Raw genomic sequence first — 14,613 nt, forward strand, 5'->3', positions numbered from 1 at the left:
ATTATTATTTAACTAAACCGCTTGCTACCAGTTGATCGGTGTACAACAAAGCGTCTCTACAGTCTATACCAGTGATGAAATTTTTTAACGTGGGACAGCATGTGATGTGCCCTATGAACCATCACGCCATTAGAGCAAACCGAACCACGATGATGCGGGATAGTCTTGAATATTATCCGGGTTATAATCAGCCTGAATGTACTTTGTAACCTGACTCGGCAATAATAATCGCTGGAAAGTCCCAGAGAGTTCACCACATGTGCTGTGCTACTGTTTCTGGACTTTATTCGTTTTACTGTCAATTACATAAAAACTGGGCCAGTTTATGGATGGGATTTTGCGTCAATGGTGGTGATGCACAATTTAGCCTATACTCTTTTCAATAATCCACACATATTGCACTGTTCATTGTACTATGTAGTTAAATTAATATTTTAACGAGGAAGGGAATCACGAGCGACAAAATAATATTGACGGCGGGAATTTTGAAACGACGAGAATCTAATATCTATTATTGCCCATGCCCATCAATTGACAGGGGACCTTCAGATATATGGCAACTGATTTAGTGATTTCTAATCAGTTTTCTTATTTTTGACAATAAAAATGAATCCGAATGTGTCTGGAAACTCTGCGACAATTTTAGAAATTTAAAAGATGTCTAAATTGAATTGTGAACAAACAAACAAGGAAGAAATGTGTTTGTTGTGCAGTGTGATTTATTCATTTTTCAACCGCCTGAGCCTTTCTTTGAACAATAATCGAATAAATTGCAATTCAATTTCCGATGTACAATCAAATCAGCCGATGGAATTAGCCGATCGTCAAAAAGGTTCTTGATGTGATTTACATTTTCTTGTAGAGGCGGTTGGCGACGAGATCACCGCAAGTGACTTTCTGTAAATCGCATCAAATGATTTAAAAATATAATTGGCAACTTATATAATATCAACTCTATTAATGAATTTGAAACGTACCACATGCATTTGGTCTCCCTTGATTTCACGGTGGTAGACGACCACCATGCCGTTCTCCTGGACTTCATGTTGGATCATCAGTCCCTTGGCCTCACGCTTGTAAGTGCTCTGATTTCAAATTTAAAAGATGAGATAACAAATTGCCATGGCAACGGCCTACAGCAGACGTAATATAATGAATTAATACCTTGACTTTGCGTCCGTCGATGGTGGTCTCTTCCTGCTCGACGTCCAAGACGAATTCCTTGGTGCGTTCGGGAATGCCTTCGGCAGATCCGGTCACCTTGTACTTGTCGCCATCGTGCGAGAATTCGATGATGGGCTTCAAGGTGCGGCCCTTTTGGCGTTTCTCGGCCGAAACACCTGCCCAATCATCCAGCACATTGATTAATATAATCCGTTAACTAATAGAAAGAAGAAGACGAATGAAATGGAATGCTCACCGACGGCTTCCATCATCTTGTCAAAATTGTCGACGTCTCCTTCCACCAGTTGGAACTTGCCGGTCGATTCGTAAACCATTTTTAGACTGCGGATGAATTCGGAATGGAGTGTGGAGAAGGTGAAACGGGAAAGCACAGAGTGAAGACACCACAGACGCAAGCCCTTATTTATACACAAAATAAAAATCGATCAGCACCAAATCGGCTGGGCTATAGACACGCGTCATATCATCTCACAACAGACAGGTGGCAGCTTAAGGGAATGATTGGGACCTCACGTCGCTTATCATCACTGGCCAGCAAAATGACAGTTTCTATACCTGATTGTTTTTTCGTCCCTTGGCCGGCCATTGGTTCTTTTTTGTATTGCCATTGACGAATGGTGCCAGGGCACGTCAGCCGGGCAGCAGCAGCATGCACGCGGGTACGACCCGAAGCATCAAAGTTTGTTCTGTGATTTTCGTCCCGTGGTCTCGGGTCCAATATTTGCTCGAATGACTCTGCCCTCTCACCCCCCGTCTAATCCCTCATCGGATATTAAAATTTATTTTATGCGGTTGTCTAATAAAAATGAACGAGAGAAAGTCTGCGCCACTCGTCAATAAGCCAATTTCTTATAGTGTCGTCTGTATACAGAAATTCATCAAGAATTGGCCGCTAAAATGCGCTTGAAATTATCATTTAAAAAAGGTCCTAAAATGGAAGTGCTATGCAAAGTTGAATTCATTGAGAATAATTATTTGTCGACATGTTGTATTTTCCTTGTTCCATTTCTCTTGTGATATAATAGAAGAAACGGTTCCTTATTCTGTCAGACACGTATCAAATGTCTATAGCTATTAGAGAAACAATCATTGACGTGTGGTGCCAAACCCAACAGGTTGATTGATGTGCTCGACTTTCTTTATCGAACGTTCAACTGAGATGGCCCCGTTGTTTTATTTTCAACTCGACTTGCGTTTATACAATGTCTTGTTTATTATCAGCAGCTCTGCAGCACTGCTGCTGTGTTTTGTGTTGCATCTAGTATCTCGTCGTCTCTCATATGTTCAATGTATACTGCATGTACTGTCTAGACAGCTAAAACAGCAGCAGCCAGACCCCAACACTAATAAACTCGGGTGGTGGTGTAGCAGAGCTGAATATTGGCAGTGGCAACTGATACGTACAGCACGTCGTTTTATCGCTGCCAATGAAACCAGCAAATACAACAACTATATAGCACCTAGCAACAGTCGCGAAAAGAGTTTGAATTTCCTTATTTGAATGGGCGCGCCATCTCTTATTACCGCACCGTATCCGAGGTCGACGTTTTTCCACATTCAAATGGACTTTGCTCTCTTTTTTAATTATAATCTGGCAGTTAAAACTATATCAAATCATGTAGTCCATCGTTTATACTCAGCCACCCATTTGATCAACTTTACTCAAATGAATTCAATTCATCTATAAAGATAAGGAAAGATTGACCAGTACCTTACCAACAGAAACGATAACGATTGAACTTTTTAAAACAACTCTGGTCGGTTGTTTGTGCACGTATAAGTTGACTTAACTGTCAAATAAAAACGGTGAAAGTTTCTTTTCCCCCCACCAGTAGAAAACTAAAAGATGATAAGAATTTAAGCAAACAGTTATTATTTTCAAAAGATGAAAATAATAAAAACTGACAGGCAGCTCACGAATAATATCCTTATCCATGCAAGAGAAGAAAGTCAAAAGACACACAGGGAAAAAAAGAAGCGCAATTGTTTGTTTTCGTCACTGTATTTTTCAAGTGTATTAAAATCTTTGTATACACACAAACGGCATCCTGATAATCTTTTTTCAAATTCAAATTTCCAACTTGAACTGTTGAACATCTAAACGCGTTTGTAGTTGCGGGTGCAAACAACAGCGTCCAGAGTGATGGTCTATAAAACAAACAGAGAAAATGATTAGAATTGAGAAAATAATAATAATAAAATTAAAATAAATCTTACCACTTTGAGCTCGTCACCGTTGACTTCACGGATGAGGGTGGCCTCTTTGCCGTCCCATTTCTCCTTCTGGACCAATTTGGTTGGACTTTCAAGAGTGTAGACGGTCTTGACTTTGCGGCCGTCGGTCGTCTCGTCGTCCTGCTCGACGCCCACCTTGAATTTGGCCGTCGTATCCTTCAATCCGGTCGTCACGATCGTCCAGTTGTCACCAGCCACAGTGTATTCCACCTGCGGAGTGGCGGCCTTGGCCAGCATTCTATTCGGCAATCGCAGTAATTTTAAAATTATACATCAAACAAGTTAATCAATTAATGAAAACATTTAAATAAAACGTACCGGTTGGCCATACCAACACCTGATGATTAGGTCATGAAAAGAAAAATAAATTAAAAATAAATTAGTGAGTAACACCAGCAGAGTTCATAGGGTACAACACACGTAATAATTTAAACAATATTTTCATGGCCCCTCTCAAAAAAAGTAAATTAAATAATACTTTGTCGCCTGACAATTTTATTCTGTTGTACAAAGGCCAAGAGATTAATATTTACACTATCCGACTTTGCTGCCATTTATGACCGGTTGTTATATTATACTCTGCCGGCCCCATTGTAAATACGTTCATCCGACGTGATGACTCAACTATTTTCAGTATTTTTTCCATTCCCAGTGACTAGGCAAATAATTAAACCCGCCAGTCTCAATGCAAAAGGAATTAACTTTCTGTTCTTTGACCGCTGCTGTATCATAAAAAGATTGACCAACTCATCAAGCGGCACAATAAAAAACACGGAAAGATATACGACACTATAATAATAATATTATTAGTTAATTGTTCTCATGAACGGCCCGTATGATCTTAACTGTTTTTTACAAGCCAATTATCTCGTAAAACAAGTTTTACGACTTTTGGCCACAATTGCTACTGCTGCCCTTTGGACGTGATATAATAAAATCAAATTGATAAATCATACCGATAGCCTTCATGTAGTCATCAAAGTTCTCCTGGGTGGTGAGTTTCCACTTTCCAACGAAAGACATGACGATAAATTGGGAAGGACGAATGTGAAGAAGATGCTGAGCACAGAAATCGACCAAGACTGAACGGGAATTGACTGACGTCTCTGGAAGCTCTTATAGCCGTCAGCCAGGATCGACTGCTCCTCCCCCAGGCTCCACTCCCATCCTTGTATATAGTACTATAGCTATAGCTATATTGACAGCTGTAATCCCCCTAGCTCTATGTATCTTTTAAAGTTTGGAATTGTTTATTTTCTGTTTCTGTTTCATTTCGGCTCTCTCCCACCACTCTAGAGCTTATATTGTAAAGGGGGATGAGAATATAGAGAAAATTCAATTATCTTTAATCCATCTATATTCAAATGAATCATGTTTGACAATGACGTCATTTCAACTCTACAAGGTTATACCAAATATCCGCTTTCCGTTTCAAAACAAAATTTTTAAAAAAAGACAAAACTAAAATTTGGACAAGAGGAAATAATTAAATTAAAGTCTTTCCTGAATATTAAGAAAAAGGAATTTAGACCAAAATGGACTTGACATTGTCGCGTATAGCAACAAGCCAACAATACAAGTCGTTTTGATTTGTTTTTTAAACGTTGATGATTCGTTTGGGTTTTAATGCCCAGCCAAAGGCGAACATTTTATTTTTATTTAAAAAACAACCCCGAAAAGATAAATATAAAAGTCAAGGTGACGATGTACGAAAGACGTGCGATATGTAGCATTTGGCACACGGCACGATATAATCGCGTCTGGATTATTTCTCTTTGCTCTGCTCGATCTCACGCTCCTTGTTTATTTTTCACGCAATCTTTATTGGGGCGTGGTTATATGGCCGTGATCCTCGGACATTGCGCTCTCGTTCTAAACTGTGGCTGGCAGTTATTATAAGCTGTGGTCCAACTGAATCCCCTTCTGATTTCGATCATGTCCATTTTAAAAACAGCTGATCTTGGCGATAAGTTTAGAAAAAAAGAACGTTTGATATTTTCAAATATCACGATAATATCTTATGTCAATAAGATTAGATTGGTAAGAGTTACTTTCTGTGTTTAACTGGACTTTTAACTGATACTTGCACGCGTGCAAACAATCTTTTACCTATGCTCCTTGCCCTTTTATTCAACAATTTATAAAACGCAATAATAAAAGCAATAATTAATCCAATTGGTTGGAATTCACTTATTTCAATGAATGATGGGATTGATTGATTTCATTCTGCGCTTTGCTTTTGGCCTAGAATGGCGAGTCCAATTTCAAACTCCTCGAAAAAGAAGTTTCCGTTTTCAATCCCGCGGACCGAGCAGCAGAGTCGGTCACGGTGAGCCAACCCGAGACGACGATGATGGGCGCGGCTGTCCGCAACAGCAGCAGCAACACAATAAGAGTGGCGGTGCCTAGATCAAATTTCTTTCCATTTGGAAAGAAAAAGATCAAAAATCGTCGGGACCTCATCGGGAATCAGCAGAAAAAATGCCGTCGTTCATCCTGTCGGACGGATCGCGTGATGGCCATAACCCAACGGCCAGCGATTATTTGCTCAATCGTCATCGTCGTCGTCAAAGTTTCAAGGTCTCTGGTGAATTTCGATCCCGCGCCATTTCGCGTGAAAATAAAAAACACGCACAAAAACACCCGTCGTGAATTTTAGACTTTTAATAGTTGGGAATGCGATGGCCCTTTTATATTTTCTTAGACGCGGAATCATTTGCAGAGTGTGAATAAACAATTGTGGCGCGCTGGCCGCGAGTCTATTTTCACGATGCCCCCGGCATTCACGCCACCGACCAATGAAGATGACTCATCCTTTTTCCCGACTCCCATCTACCGATGAAATCCTTAACTTGTTTGATCGACAACCCAAATGAATTGAGTATTAGTACAACAATTGTTACTTATAGGACCGATTCAATGTCCATTGCAAGGGAAACAAGTGACAGGGTCCAGCTGATTCTTTCCATCAGTCGACTGTGCTACAATATGGGGCCGTCTAGAAAATGTGTCCATCAATATCCAAAAGAGAGATTAGACAAATGGCTTATTTGGTTTCCGGTTCGTCTCAGACTACCAAAAGGGGTGGGAAAGATGATGACTCAATGCAACCCATGGAATATGCAACCACACTGGAAAACACTTGAAGGGGAAAATATAAAACAGCACTCGTCGAATTCCTCCGTGATGGCCATCGATTGTGTCCATATCTGTAAAAGCCGATATAGAGCTATAGCTATATACAAGGCTATTGGGGCTACATGTTGGAGGCTATCTGCTGTCAGGAAGTTGAGTCATAAATATCTCCAATGGGCTGATGGGTTCTCATTTTATTGAGCTCCATCTGCACATTTCAATCGCTTTAGTTTTCTAGGAAATAATGCATCAACAGTCGCCATTATAGACTCGACACTAATGCGTGTATTATTATTGCCGCAATAAAACAATCAAACATTTAAAATTCAACAACATCTATTATATAAGAGATCATCATCACCCAAAACTAATTCATACCCAACCGATTTTCAGTTTCACTCACGCCGGAAGTGGCGGACGCAGGTGACGTCACCAAACGTCATCGTCTGTCCAGCAGGAATAATATGACAAATTATACGCTCGTTACCTTATAAAACGATTATAGAAATTTGAATTTGTTGTATAATTTTATTACCATGTTCCAATCGTCTCCGTCGAATTCGTGCACCATGACGGCCTCGCAGCTGCGGTTATTGCCCCAAATTTCTTTTTGAATTAATTTCATTTTGCCGCCTTCCTCTTCCACGGTGAACAAATCCTGTCAATCATTAAATGTACGTTCAATCATTCTTATTTTTCTATAATATGGTGAGTTATTAGATCATCTGACATTGACGTGACGTCCGTCTATCGTGACCCGCTTCATTTCGACGCCGAGCCGGAACTTGAAATCGGAATCTTTGCTGATTCCCGTCACTTGGACGATCCATTGGCCGTCGTCGTCGATCCGACAGTCGACCAGGGGCACCTGACTGATGGCAATGGCCCGTTTGGCCATGCTCAACCCTGTCCATCAAAAGCAATTATCAATTATTATTTATTAATTCAAAGATGATGCAACTTACCGATGGCTCTGAGGAATTCTTCGTAATTGACTTGTCCGACTAGTCGATACTTGCCGACGACTTGAGCCATGAAATCCGTTTGCTTCTGCTGATGCTCATGTTGATTATTGTCGTCCATTCTGCTGAGATTGATGGCCTATGTGGTGCTGGCGATAATTATTGGCTTGTACGTAACCGCAGCACACTGCCGGTCAAGTGTGTCGATGGAACAGTTGGGCGTTATCAACTGGGCCATTCCCCTGTTACGTGTCTATGATTTATATATCCATTAGCCCCGACCATCAGCGCACGTCCAGCACCGATGAAATAGACGACGCCAGTGCTGCTCAGGCACCTCTGCTGTGTTGTTTAGCAACAACAAGACAACCTCACGTATACTATTCTATACAACTCTGCAACAACAAACAACAACAGAACACACACGGGACAGCAGTTTCCGGTGGCAACGGCCCGTCTTCCCAGCGACTACATCATTATCTATTGATGAGAGCGCCGGCCGGCCGGCCACCGGGCGATGACTCACAAAAGGGCGGACTCAATAAAGAGCCGATACTCCATCAGTCAATAATAAATCATTGGGTGAATCAATACGTGTATTTTATACGACTAGAGAGACAGAGATGAGTAATACATCAAATTAAACACACAGAGAAACAATCAAAGCATATAGGTGTGCTGCCGCGTGAATGATCAAAATTGGCGCTAAAACAACAATTTTTTCTCCAAGTCGACGCCGGTGGGTGCGGATGATTATTCACGCTTGAAGCGACGGACGCAGCAGACGTCACCGCAAGTCATTGTCTATAATTAAATAATACAAAAATATTAGTTAATCACCCATCATCGTCAGGAATAAATGTCGACTGGATTTTGAATTTTACCGCTGTCCAATCTTCTCCGTTGACTTCGTGAACGACGGTGGCTTCTTTGTCACCCCAAATCTCGTGAGCAATCAATTTATCTCCTTCCAAATTGTACGTCGCCTTATTTATCCGTTCAGTTAAAATGAAAATTTAATTTATTCGGCGGAAGTGGGACGTATTTATACCTTGATTTGGCGACCGTCGGGAGTGTGCATGTCCTGCTCGACGCCCAATTTGAATTTGATGGTGACGTCACGGGCGCCCATGTGAATCGTCAAGTTCCACACGTCGTCGGTGATGGTACATTCGATGTGAGCTTTGACACTAGTTGCCATGTTCCTCATTGGAACGTTGACGCCTTTTTTTTATACCCACCAAAATTAAATGAATTATAATCAAATCAATTAAACGGAGTATGGTAATTTATACCTATGGCTTTGAGATAGTCGTCCAGGTTGTCCTGGCTGATCATTTGGTATTTACCGACAAAGTGCTGGCCGCCAGTCATTTTTCAAAGGCTATAATTGGATAAAGAAGAGATTAAGTTGTCGTGGGTCGAGTTGCCGGGTCTGACTGAGCTGAACAGTTGACGGCCGACTTCAATTTATATCAGAGTTATGTTAAACCAAAGGATCTATACAACTAGCTGCTCTCTTTTGTATGATTCCAGGGTTTGTTGTAGCAATGGTTTGATATGCTCCCGCGTTGTCATGACGTTCCTCTGCTTCCACTGGTTGCGGATGCCTCTCATGTGAGACGGGCAACTCATTAAATTTTGATTGTGTCAGATATCCTATCTACCAATCAAATGTCCTGCTGGCTGCTGTTGCCCAGCTCATAAAAGAGCCAGTCACGCCTCAATCAATAATTAAATCAAAAACCCTATACCACAACTAGAGTCTATACCGAATATATTTGAAATCGAATCGAAATCATCAACTGACAGCTGTCAATTTTGTTTTGAAACGTAAACGCCATCTGCACGTAACAGATTGCAAGGACTGTTTGAACAAAAGAAAACTTTTTTAAAAGTAAATAATTTGTTTTTTAATTATTACAAATAGCTAAGTAAAACAACTTCCTTTCGCATTCCGAAAAATCTCTTTATCTTAACGAAGATTAAATTTGATTTTGAGTGTGTTTAGGGATTGAACTATTGAACTTCATGGTTTTCCAGTCTGGGCTCCGGGTCCTGTCGGCCGCCATTAATTGTCATGTCTCGTTTGTCGCCATTCGTCATGTCATTTTATTTTGTTAGTAGAGGAGCAAGTGTGTCGCGATTTTCTTTTTCTGGCCATCCGCATTTTCTTCAAATGTCAAATCAAAAGTTCCTGTAACCTGATCAAGTGATCGAATTTATTGTGGCCTCGTGTGGGCGAGCCGTTGCAACTTGGTGCTGCTGGTATGAAAAATGAAGTGGCCAGTACCAACACGACAGTTTTCGATTTATAGATGATGGAGAGGAGTTCGTCTAAACTTTTCCACCACTTTGTTTCTAAGATTGAACAGTGTAAGCTATTGCAGGGGCATTTGAGGTGCAGTAGAGTTGCTTGAAATATTAAACTATTTGAAAAACTTTTCTTTTAGTTGGATGAACCTTAATGTTCAGATTCTGTTGAAATGCTGAAATCTCTGTTCAGAGATCATTACATTCTGTTGGCCTATCTATCACTACCGGTTACCACTTTCAACAATTTCATACCTTGGATACCTTGGACCAAACACAGTGAAATTGAGGTGCTTCTTTTCTCGTGTTTATTCAAACGATTAGAATTAGAATTTTCTTTGTTTTCATTCATGTCTCTCAAAAGCAAAACTATTGTCACTACCTGAATGGAATTTTTACTACCATCCAGTAGTTCTTCACTCTCCAGTCTGAGGCATGAACTTTGTAAAATTCATTATATTTTAAAGATCAAATAATTTATTTAAATACAACAATTTTCCTATTTTTTTCAGGTTATTTTTGTTTGGAACTGGCAGAGTAAACACTTAACACATTCTGGTAATGAGGTAAAAGAATAATTTTCCCCCCCATTAGTTGATATGTGTCATGTATTTATTTTTTACATTTGGTTTGTTTCAGTCTTTTTTCTTTGATGAAGCAACTGGAGTTCTTCGATTTCAGCGTAGACAATTGGCACATTGCGAACGAAGCCCAGCCAAAAACATCATTGGCGCAAGTAACGATGGTTCAACTGTCGCTGGAGAAAGTCTGGGTGTGTCTATTTAAAAAATTAATGTTTTTATAATAAGAAATTAAAAACGTTATTCATTCAGGGTTCGACATATCTCATACCGGGCTGTAAAGCAGCAGCCAACCCTCGAGTACTACGGTGACACGATTGTCCCACGTCTTACGATGATAATCGATCTGGCTCCCCCGAACTGTTAACTTAATCTTATGTTGTTTTCTTTTAGATGCAGTGCATTAGTGTTAGTAGATCTGTGGGTTACGTGTATGTCGGTAATATCATACAGACATAGAGTACAGACGGACATGGGAAACAGTGCAAAACAGTATTGGGATGTACGGATATGGGGAGTGATTTGAAAGGTGGCCGGGAGTCGTATCAACACTCGGCGCCATATCCATGGTCGCACATTCAGGTTGAATTATTTCCGGAGGCAAATCATAGCCTTAAATGAGAGTCAAGGTGATTTTCTAATTTTTTTTATCGTATTAAGTCAAAACAATACCTAAGTAGGATAGCCTTCGACTGCTATGTGTGAGTCTCGTGTTAAAATCCAAGTTTATACAACTTATATTTAAACTGGTATCCTAGTTTCCTATTGTAGTTCTTACTTTGTGACTGGCTTCATAATTTAATTTAATGTTACATATTCAAGTTACATAGGTATGGCTGCAGTCACGGTTCATTGACTTATTCAAGACGCAACGTTTGCAGTCACGGATGTGTGTTCGTGCCAAGTTTTCTGCTTCATCGATCGTGTGAGCCTGTATGAAATTGTGGTCTCCCAAGTGAAGTCCCAACAGGTGGTTGGAACAAAACAGTAAAGTCAAACCTGTGGTAATTGCCTAGTCTCCCAGATCACGTCGGTAAAAGAAGCGTAAAAAACAGCCACAACAAGTGTAAGCCTAGAAAGTGCGGTATGATGCCAGTGGCTATGAAGAATCCAGTTGTGAAGAACAAGTGAAGTGAAGTGTTAAGTGCTGAGTGGACTGCTGGAATGGACTGCTGAGGCTTGCCATAATGTTATTGCTTGAAATAACAGGAACTCCAATCTACACTCTACAAGTGCACCACTGTCAACATTTCCAGGCAGGAATCCAGTAATGAAGAAAAAGTACCTGATGGAGTGAGCTAAAACGTCAAGTTTCAGCCTACCCACTTGAAATGCTTAAGCTAGGCTATATCCATGTCAAAATGGCCCATTTCGGAATTCCAATCCAATTAATCTTCAGCTTATGGTAAGCTTGGATTTCATTTGTTTTGTTATTCCTTGTCCGGTTATTCTGTCAGGCAATTCACTGACACACTGCCAACATGGAGGCCATGGCCCAATAAATGGAGTAGGTCCATGTTTTGTTTTTATGTGACAGCTGGCCAGCTTTACTCAAAATTAAAAACCAGTCTTTCTTACGAAAATATCTTTATTTTTCTAGATGACGCGAATGTGTCAAAGCAAGCAGACGAAATGCTAAGTAATCTGTCGCATTCTGGGGTGCCTCATCAGAAAATATGGGAAAAAGAGCTGCAGTCGTTGCAGTAACCTGTACATAAATTTACGTTCACTGTATATAGCTAGCTAGTTCACCAATACTTTTTGTTAAAAGCTAAAGGTAGCTAAAGGTGTTTAACAATATTTATTTAGCGTGCAGATTGTCTACTGTCTAAAGAAGTCACCAGCCAAACCATTTTTGGCCGAGAATGAATGTATTTGGTGCAGCAGAAACCAGTTCAATTTTTACTACAAAGTTAAAAACAAATTAGAATTAAAAGGATTTTTTCGTTCAGGGTTCGCCTGCTCTCATACCGGTCTATTACAGCAGTAGCCAACCCTCGAGTACTACGGCGTACAAGAGTGTCCCACGTCTTACGATGATAATCGATCTGACTTGCCCTAACGAATTTATCTCAAGTGTTTTTTTTTTCAATATGCTGCAGCGCATATTAATAGTTAGTAGTAGTGGTTAGTGAGGGTTAGCATACATGCATACATATTAATTTTATACAAAGCGATATGGGGAAGATCAATGAGAGACAATGTGAGGGGCAGGAGGACAATGTGGAGGAAGTGGGAATCGAACCCGGGACATTTGCGTACAACACTAGATGCTATAACCACTATATCATGGTCGCATATCCTGATCTAACTATTTCCGGAAATAGATCATATCCTCAAAAAGTATTGGCTACATATCTAACAATTTATCTTCTTCCTTCTTTGTTTCTCAATAGTCTAGTGGTATAGTCTCTGCATGGCACGCCGGAGACCCGGGTTCAACTCCGATTGAAGTCACCCATTGTTCCATTTTTCCAAATATTTTCGCAACTTCCAACAATTGGATATCAATATGTGGTATTGCGAAGCTTAGAGGCTTTCTCTTAACTCTGACATCGTAACTTACCCGAAGGTCCTGCAACGTGAGTCATAATTTGTTTTAACTGTGTTATCATCACGATAAAAATGCCGCACCTGTTTCTTGCGAATCTCTCATGTGCATGTGAAATGATAAAACTAGTAAAACCATTTTGAAAAACCCCGCATAATTTGTTTTCTTTATCAGAGGCACCTGGTAGAGAAATTTTGTACTGCTTTATGGAATCCAATTTATTCTGTCGTCTGCTTCCTTCTTAGCGTGGGCTGCGTGGCTACAATGATTCATGGTTTAATCGGACTGGTTGTTGATCGTTCGGTACGTCTTCCTTTGTGAATATCTTCATAATTACAAGTATCCCTCTTTTTACTACATTTAAAGCCCTAACATTTTATGTTATTTTATTCATCTGTATGACTAGAGTAGATTTTAGTCGGTTGGTTGGAGGCAGCTCCGGTTGGAGGGGTCGTGTGGGCACAATTTTTAATTTTGCTTGTCAATTCCAACTATTCCTTAAACATTGTTTTTGATTTTATGACATCTTTCATCAAAATTCATGTTCAAAAGAGTGAATTACATTGAAAGTTAAAGGTTAAATGAACAAGTAAATGATCTAGTTCTCGTAAGCAAGTCAATGTGTTGTTAGTTACTTTCATAGATTATGAAGCTGCCTATAATATCATCCTATAATAATCATGCCTATAATAATCTGAATTTGTTTTTTTTTCTAAGTTCTTGCCAAAGAAAACAAATTTAGATTTTGTTAAAAAAATGTGAAAAAACTCGCATTTTTTACAGAATCTAGGCATTCCATCTAATTCCCTTTAAAAATATAGAAAAACAAGGAAAAATTATGAAAAATTGAAGATGATTTACTCAGATTTGAACCTATTGCTTCTCTTGTGGGAGTCCACCGCTCTAACCACTAGATTAACAATCGCTTATTTTCGAACAATTCTGACCATATCGCAATACAAGTCAGACACACAGGCATCCAAAGGGTGGAAAGAATCTGCGGAAATGTGGAACAAAAACCGATACTTACGACCCTCTGGCTATGTACTATGGCAACAGGAAAGGGGCAGGGAACCCAAAATTTGTCCCACACAGAAGCGTACGATGATGGGCCGTGAACTATAGATGGCCATGGTTCAGAGAGAAAGGGACGCTACTGTCGTTTGTTGGGGGGTTTTGATGTTAGCTGCATTGCTTGGATGATGTATTTCTACCTGTGATGGGATGGCGATGGTGAGCTGGGATGGCGATGGTGAGCGTGATTAATTTTGGTTTTGACGCAGAGTAACCTCGAGAGTGTTAAGTGCCCTTTTTTTTTTATTGTAGACGGATCTTGAAGCTTAAGGATTTGAAAACCATGCTGTTCCCCACGTCCAGAAGATGAGTAACATTTTACATGTGAAATGTTCTGAATGGTAAAATTCATTTATTAAACTAAATCAAATTTTGATAATGATGTTTGTAATGTTTGATTGCAGACACCTTTGAAAATATGGAACTTCACTTCAAGCTTCCAATCTAGGACTTGTATGCAATTATGCAGGCTGCGTGGAATTCTCATTAGTGAGATGTGAATGTCAATAACATGTACACAGACCACCAAGGTGACAATCTTATGCAGTTTATTTTGAAGTTTAAGTGTTGAGATGAT

General features: G+C 39.9%; 4 protein-coding genes and 2 long non-coding RNA genes across 10 annotated transcripts; 2 read left to right on the forward strand and 4 right to left on the reverse strand.

The window, feature by feature from the left end:
• Nucleotides 1-701: 701 nt before the first annotated feature.
• LOC124315941 (fatty acid-binding protein, muscle-like) lies at nt 702-1,579 on the reverse strand. The gene is made up of 4 exons (XM_046781692.1): nt 1,421-1,579; nt 1,165-1,340; nt 978-1,085; nt 702-897 (listed from the first exon to the last, which is right to left on the reverse strand). The coding sequence occupies exons 1-4, from the start codon at nt 1,497-1,499 to the stop codon at nt 847-849; spliced, it is 414 nt and encodes a 137-aa protein (XP_046637648.1). The 5' UTR covers nt 1,500-1,579; the 3' UTR covers nt 702-846.
• A 1,589-nt stretch (nt 1,580-3,168) lies between these two features.
• On the reverse strand, nt 3,169-4,531 carry LOC124315946 (fatty acid-binding protein, heart-like). The gene is made up of 4 exons (XM_046781698.1): nt 4,377-4,531; nt 3,739-3,757; nt 3,403-3,658; nt 3,169-3,333 (listed from the first exon to the last, which is right to left on the reverse strand). The coding sequence occupies exons 1-4, from the start codon at nt 4,441-4,443 to the stop codon at nt 3,283-3,285; spliced, it is 393 nt and encodes a 130-aa protein (XP_046637654.1). The 5' UTR covers nt 4,444-4,531; the 3' UTR covers nt 3,169-3,282.
• A 2,299-nt stretch (nt 4,532-6,830) lies between these two features.
• Nucleotides 6,831-7,816, reverse strand: LOC124315940 (14 kDa fatty acid-binding protein-like). Its single transcript, XM_046781691.1, has 4 exons — nt 7,521-7,816; nt 7,286-7,461; nt 7,091-7,213; nt 6,831-7,001 (listed from the first exon to the last, which is right to left on the reverse strand). Exons 1-4 carry the CDS (start codon nt 7,636-7,638, stop codon nt 6,951-6,953), a joined length of 468 nt encoding a protein of 155 aa, XP_046637647.1. The 5' UTR covers nt 7,639-7,816; the 3' UTR covers nt 6,831-6,950.
• A 279-nt stretch (nt 7,817-8,095) lies between these two features.
• LOC124315945 (fatty acid-binding protein-like) lies at nt 8,096-9,224 on the reverse strand. Its single transcript, XM_046781697.1, has 4 exons — nt 8,813-9,224; nt 8,569-8,741; nt 8,402-8,503; nt 8,096-8,321 (listed from the first exon to the last, which is right to left on the reverse strand). Exons 1-4 carry the CDS (start codon nt 8,889-8,891, stop codon nt 8,271-8,273), a joined length of 405 nt encoding a protein of 134 aa, XP_046637653.1. The 5' UTR covers nt 8,892-9,224; the 3' UTR covers nt 8,096-8,270.
• Nucleotides 9,225-9,555: 331 nt separating this feature from the next.
• On the forward strand, nt 9,556-10,294 carry LOC124315977. The gene is made up of 3 exons (XR_006911763.1): nt 9,556-9,893; nt 9,971-10,120; nt 10,195-10,294. It is a non-coding gene; the product is annotated as an uncharacterized LOC124315977 (long non-coding RNA).
• Nucleotides 10,295-10,359: 65 nt separating this feature from the next.
• LOC124315966 lies at nt 10,360-13,554 on the forward strand. 5 transcript variants are annotated; one of them, XR_006911744.1, is made up of 6 exons: nt 10,360-10,396; nt 10,470-10,602; nt 10,664-11,381; nt 11,436-11,816; nt 12,808-12,993; nt 13,137-13,554. It is a non-coding gene; the product is annotated as an uncharacterized LOC124315966 (long non-coding RNA). The 5 variants fall into 5 exon arrangements; XR_006911741.1 differs by having other exon boundaries at nt 10,664-11,040; nt 11,234-11,816; XR_006911740.1 differs by having other exon boundaries at nt 10,664-11,816.
• Nucleotides 13,555-14,613: the final 1,059 nt, after the last annotated feature.

This window comes from Daphnia pulicaria, chromosome 11 (assembly GCF_021234035.1).
Source record: "Daphnia pulicaria isolate SC F1-1A chromosome 11, SC_F0-13Bv2, whole genome shotgun sequence".
In the NCBI taxonomy this organism is placed as follows: Eukaryota; Metazoa; Arthropoda; class Branchiopoda; order Diplostraca; family Daphniidae; genus Daphnia; species Daphnia pulicaria.

Bases quoted from the DNA above. Each gene is read 5' to 3' on its own strand.
- LOC124315941 (XM_046781692.1), bottom strand. From the start codon at position 1,499: ATGGTTTACGAATCGACCGGCAAGTTCCAACTGGTGGAAGGAGACGTC. The intron at 1,341-1,420 runs GTGAGCATTCCA...ATGATTGGGCAG, and splicing joins CAAGATGATGGAAGCCGTCG to GTGTTTCGGCCGAGAAACGC. The intron at 898-977 runs GTACGTTTCAAA...TGCGATTTACAG, and splicing joins AGGGAGACCAAATGCATGTG to AAAGTCACTTGCGGTGATCT.
- LOC124315946 (XM_046781698.1), bottom strand. From the start codon at position 4,443: ATGTCTTTCGTTGGAAAGTGGAAACTCACCACCCAGGAGAACTTTGAT. The intron at 3,334-3,402 runs GTAAGATTTATT...TTTGTTTTATAG, and splicing joins ACGGTGACGAGCTCAAAGTG to ACCATCACTCTGGACGCTGT.
- LOC124315940 (XM_046781691.1), bottom strand. From the start codon at position 7,638: ATGGACGACAATAATCAACATGAGCATCAGCAGAAGCAAACGGATTTC. The intron at 7,462-7,520 runs GTAAGTTGCATC...TTTGATGGACAG, and splicing joins AGAATTCCTCAGAGCCATCG to GGTTGAGCATGGCCAAACGG. The intron at 7,002-7,090 runs GTAATAAAATTA...CCTGCTGGACAG, and splicing joins ACGGAGACGATTGGAACATG to ACGATGACGTTTGGTGACGT.
- LOC124315945 (XM_046781697.1), bottom strand. From the start codon at position 8,891: ATGACTGGCGGCCAGCACTTTGTCGGTAAATACCAAATGATCAGCCAG. The intron at 8,504-8,568 runs GTATAAATACGT...CGGATAAATAAG, and splicing joins CCGACGGTCGCCAAATCAAG to GCGACGTACAATTTGGAAGG. The intron at 8,322-8,401 runs GTAAAATTCAAA...ATTTAATTATAG, and splicing joins ACGGAGAAGATTGGACAGCG to ACAATGACTTGCGGTGACGT.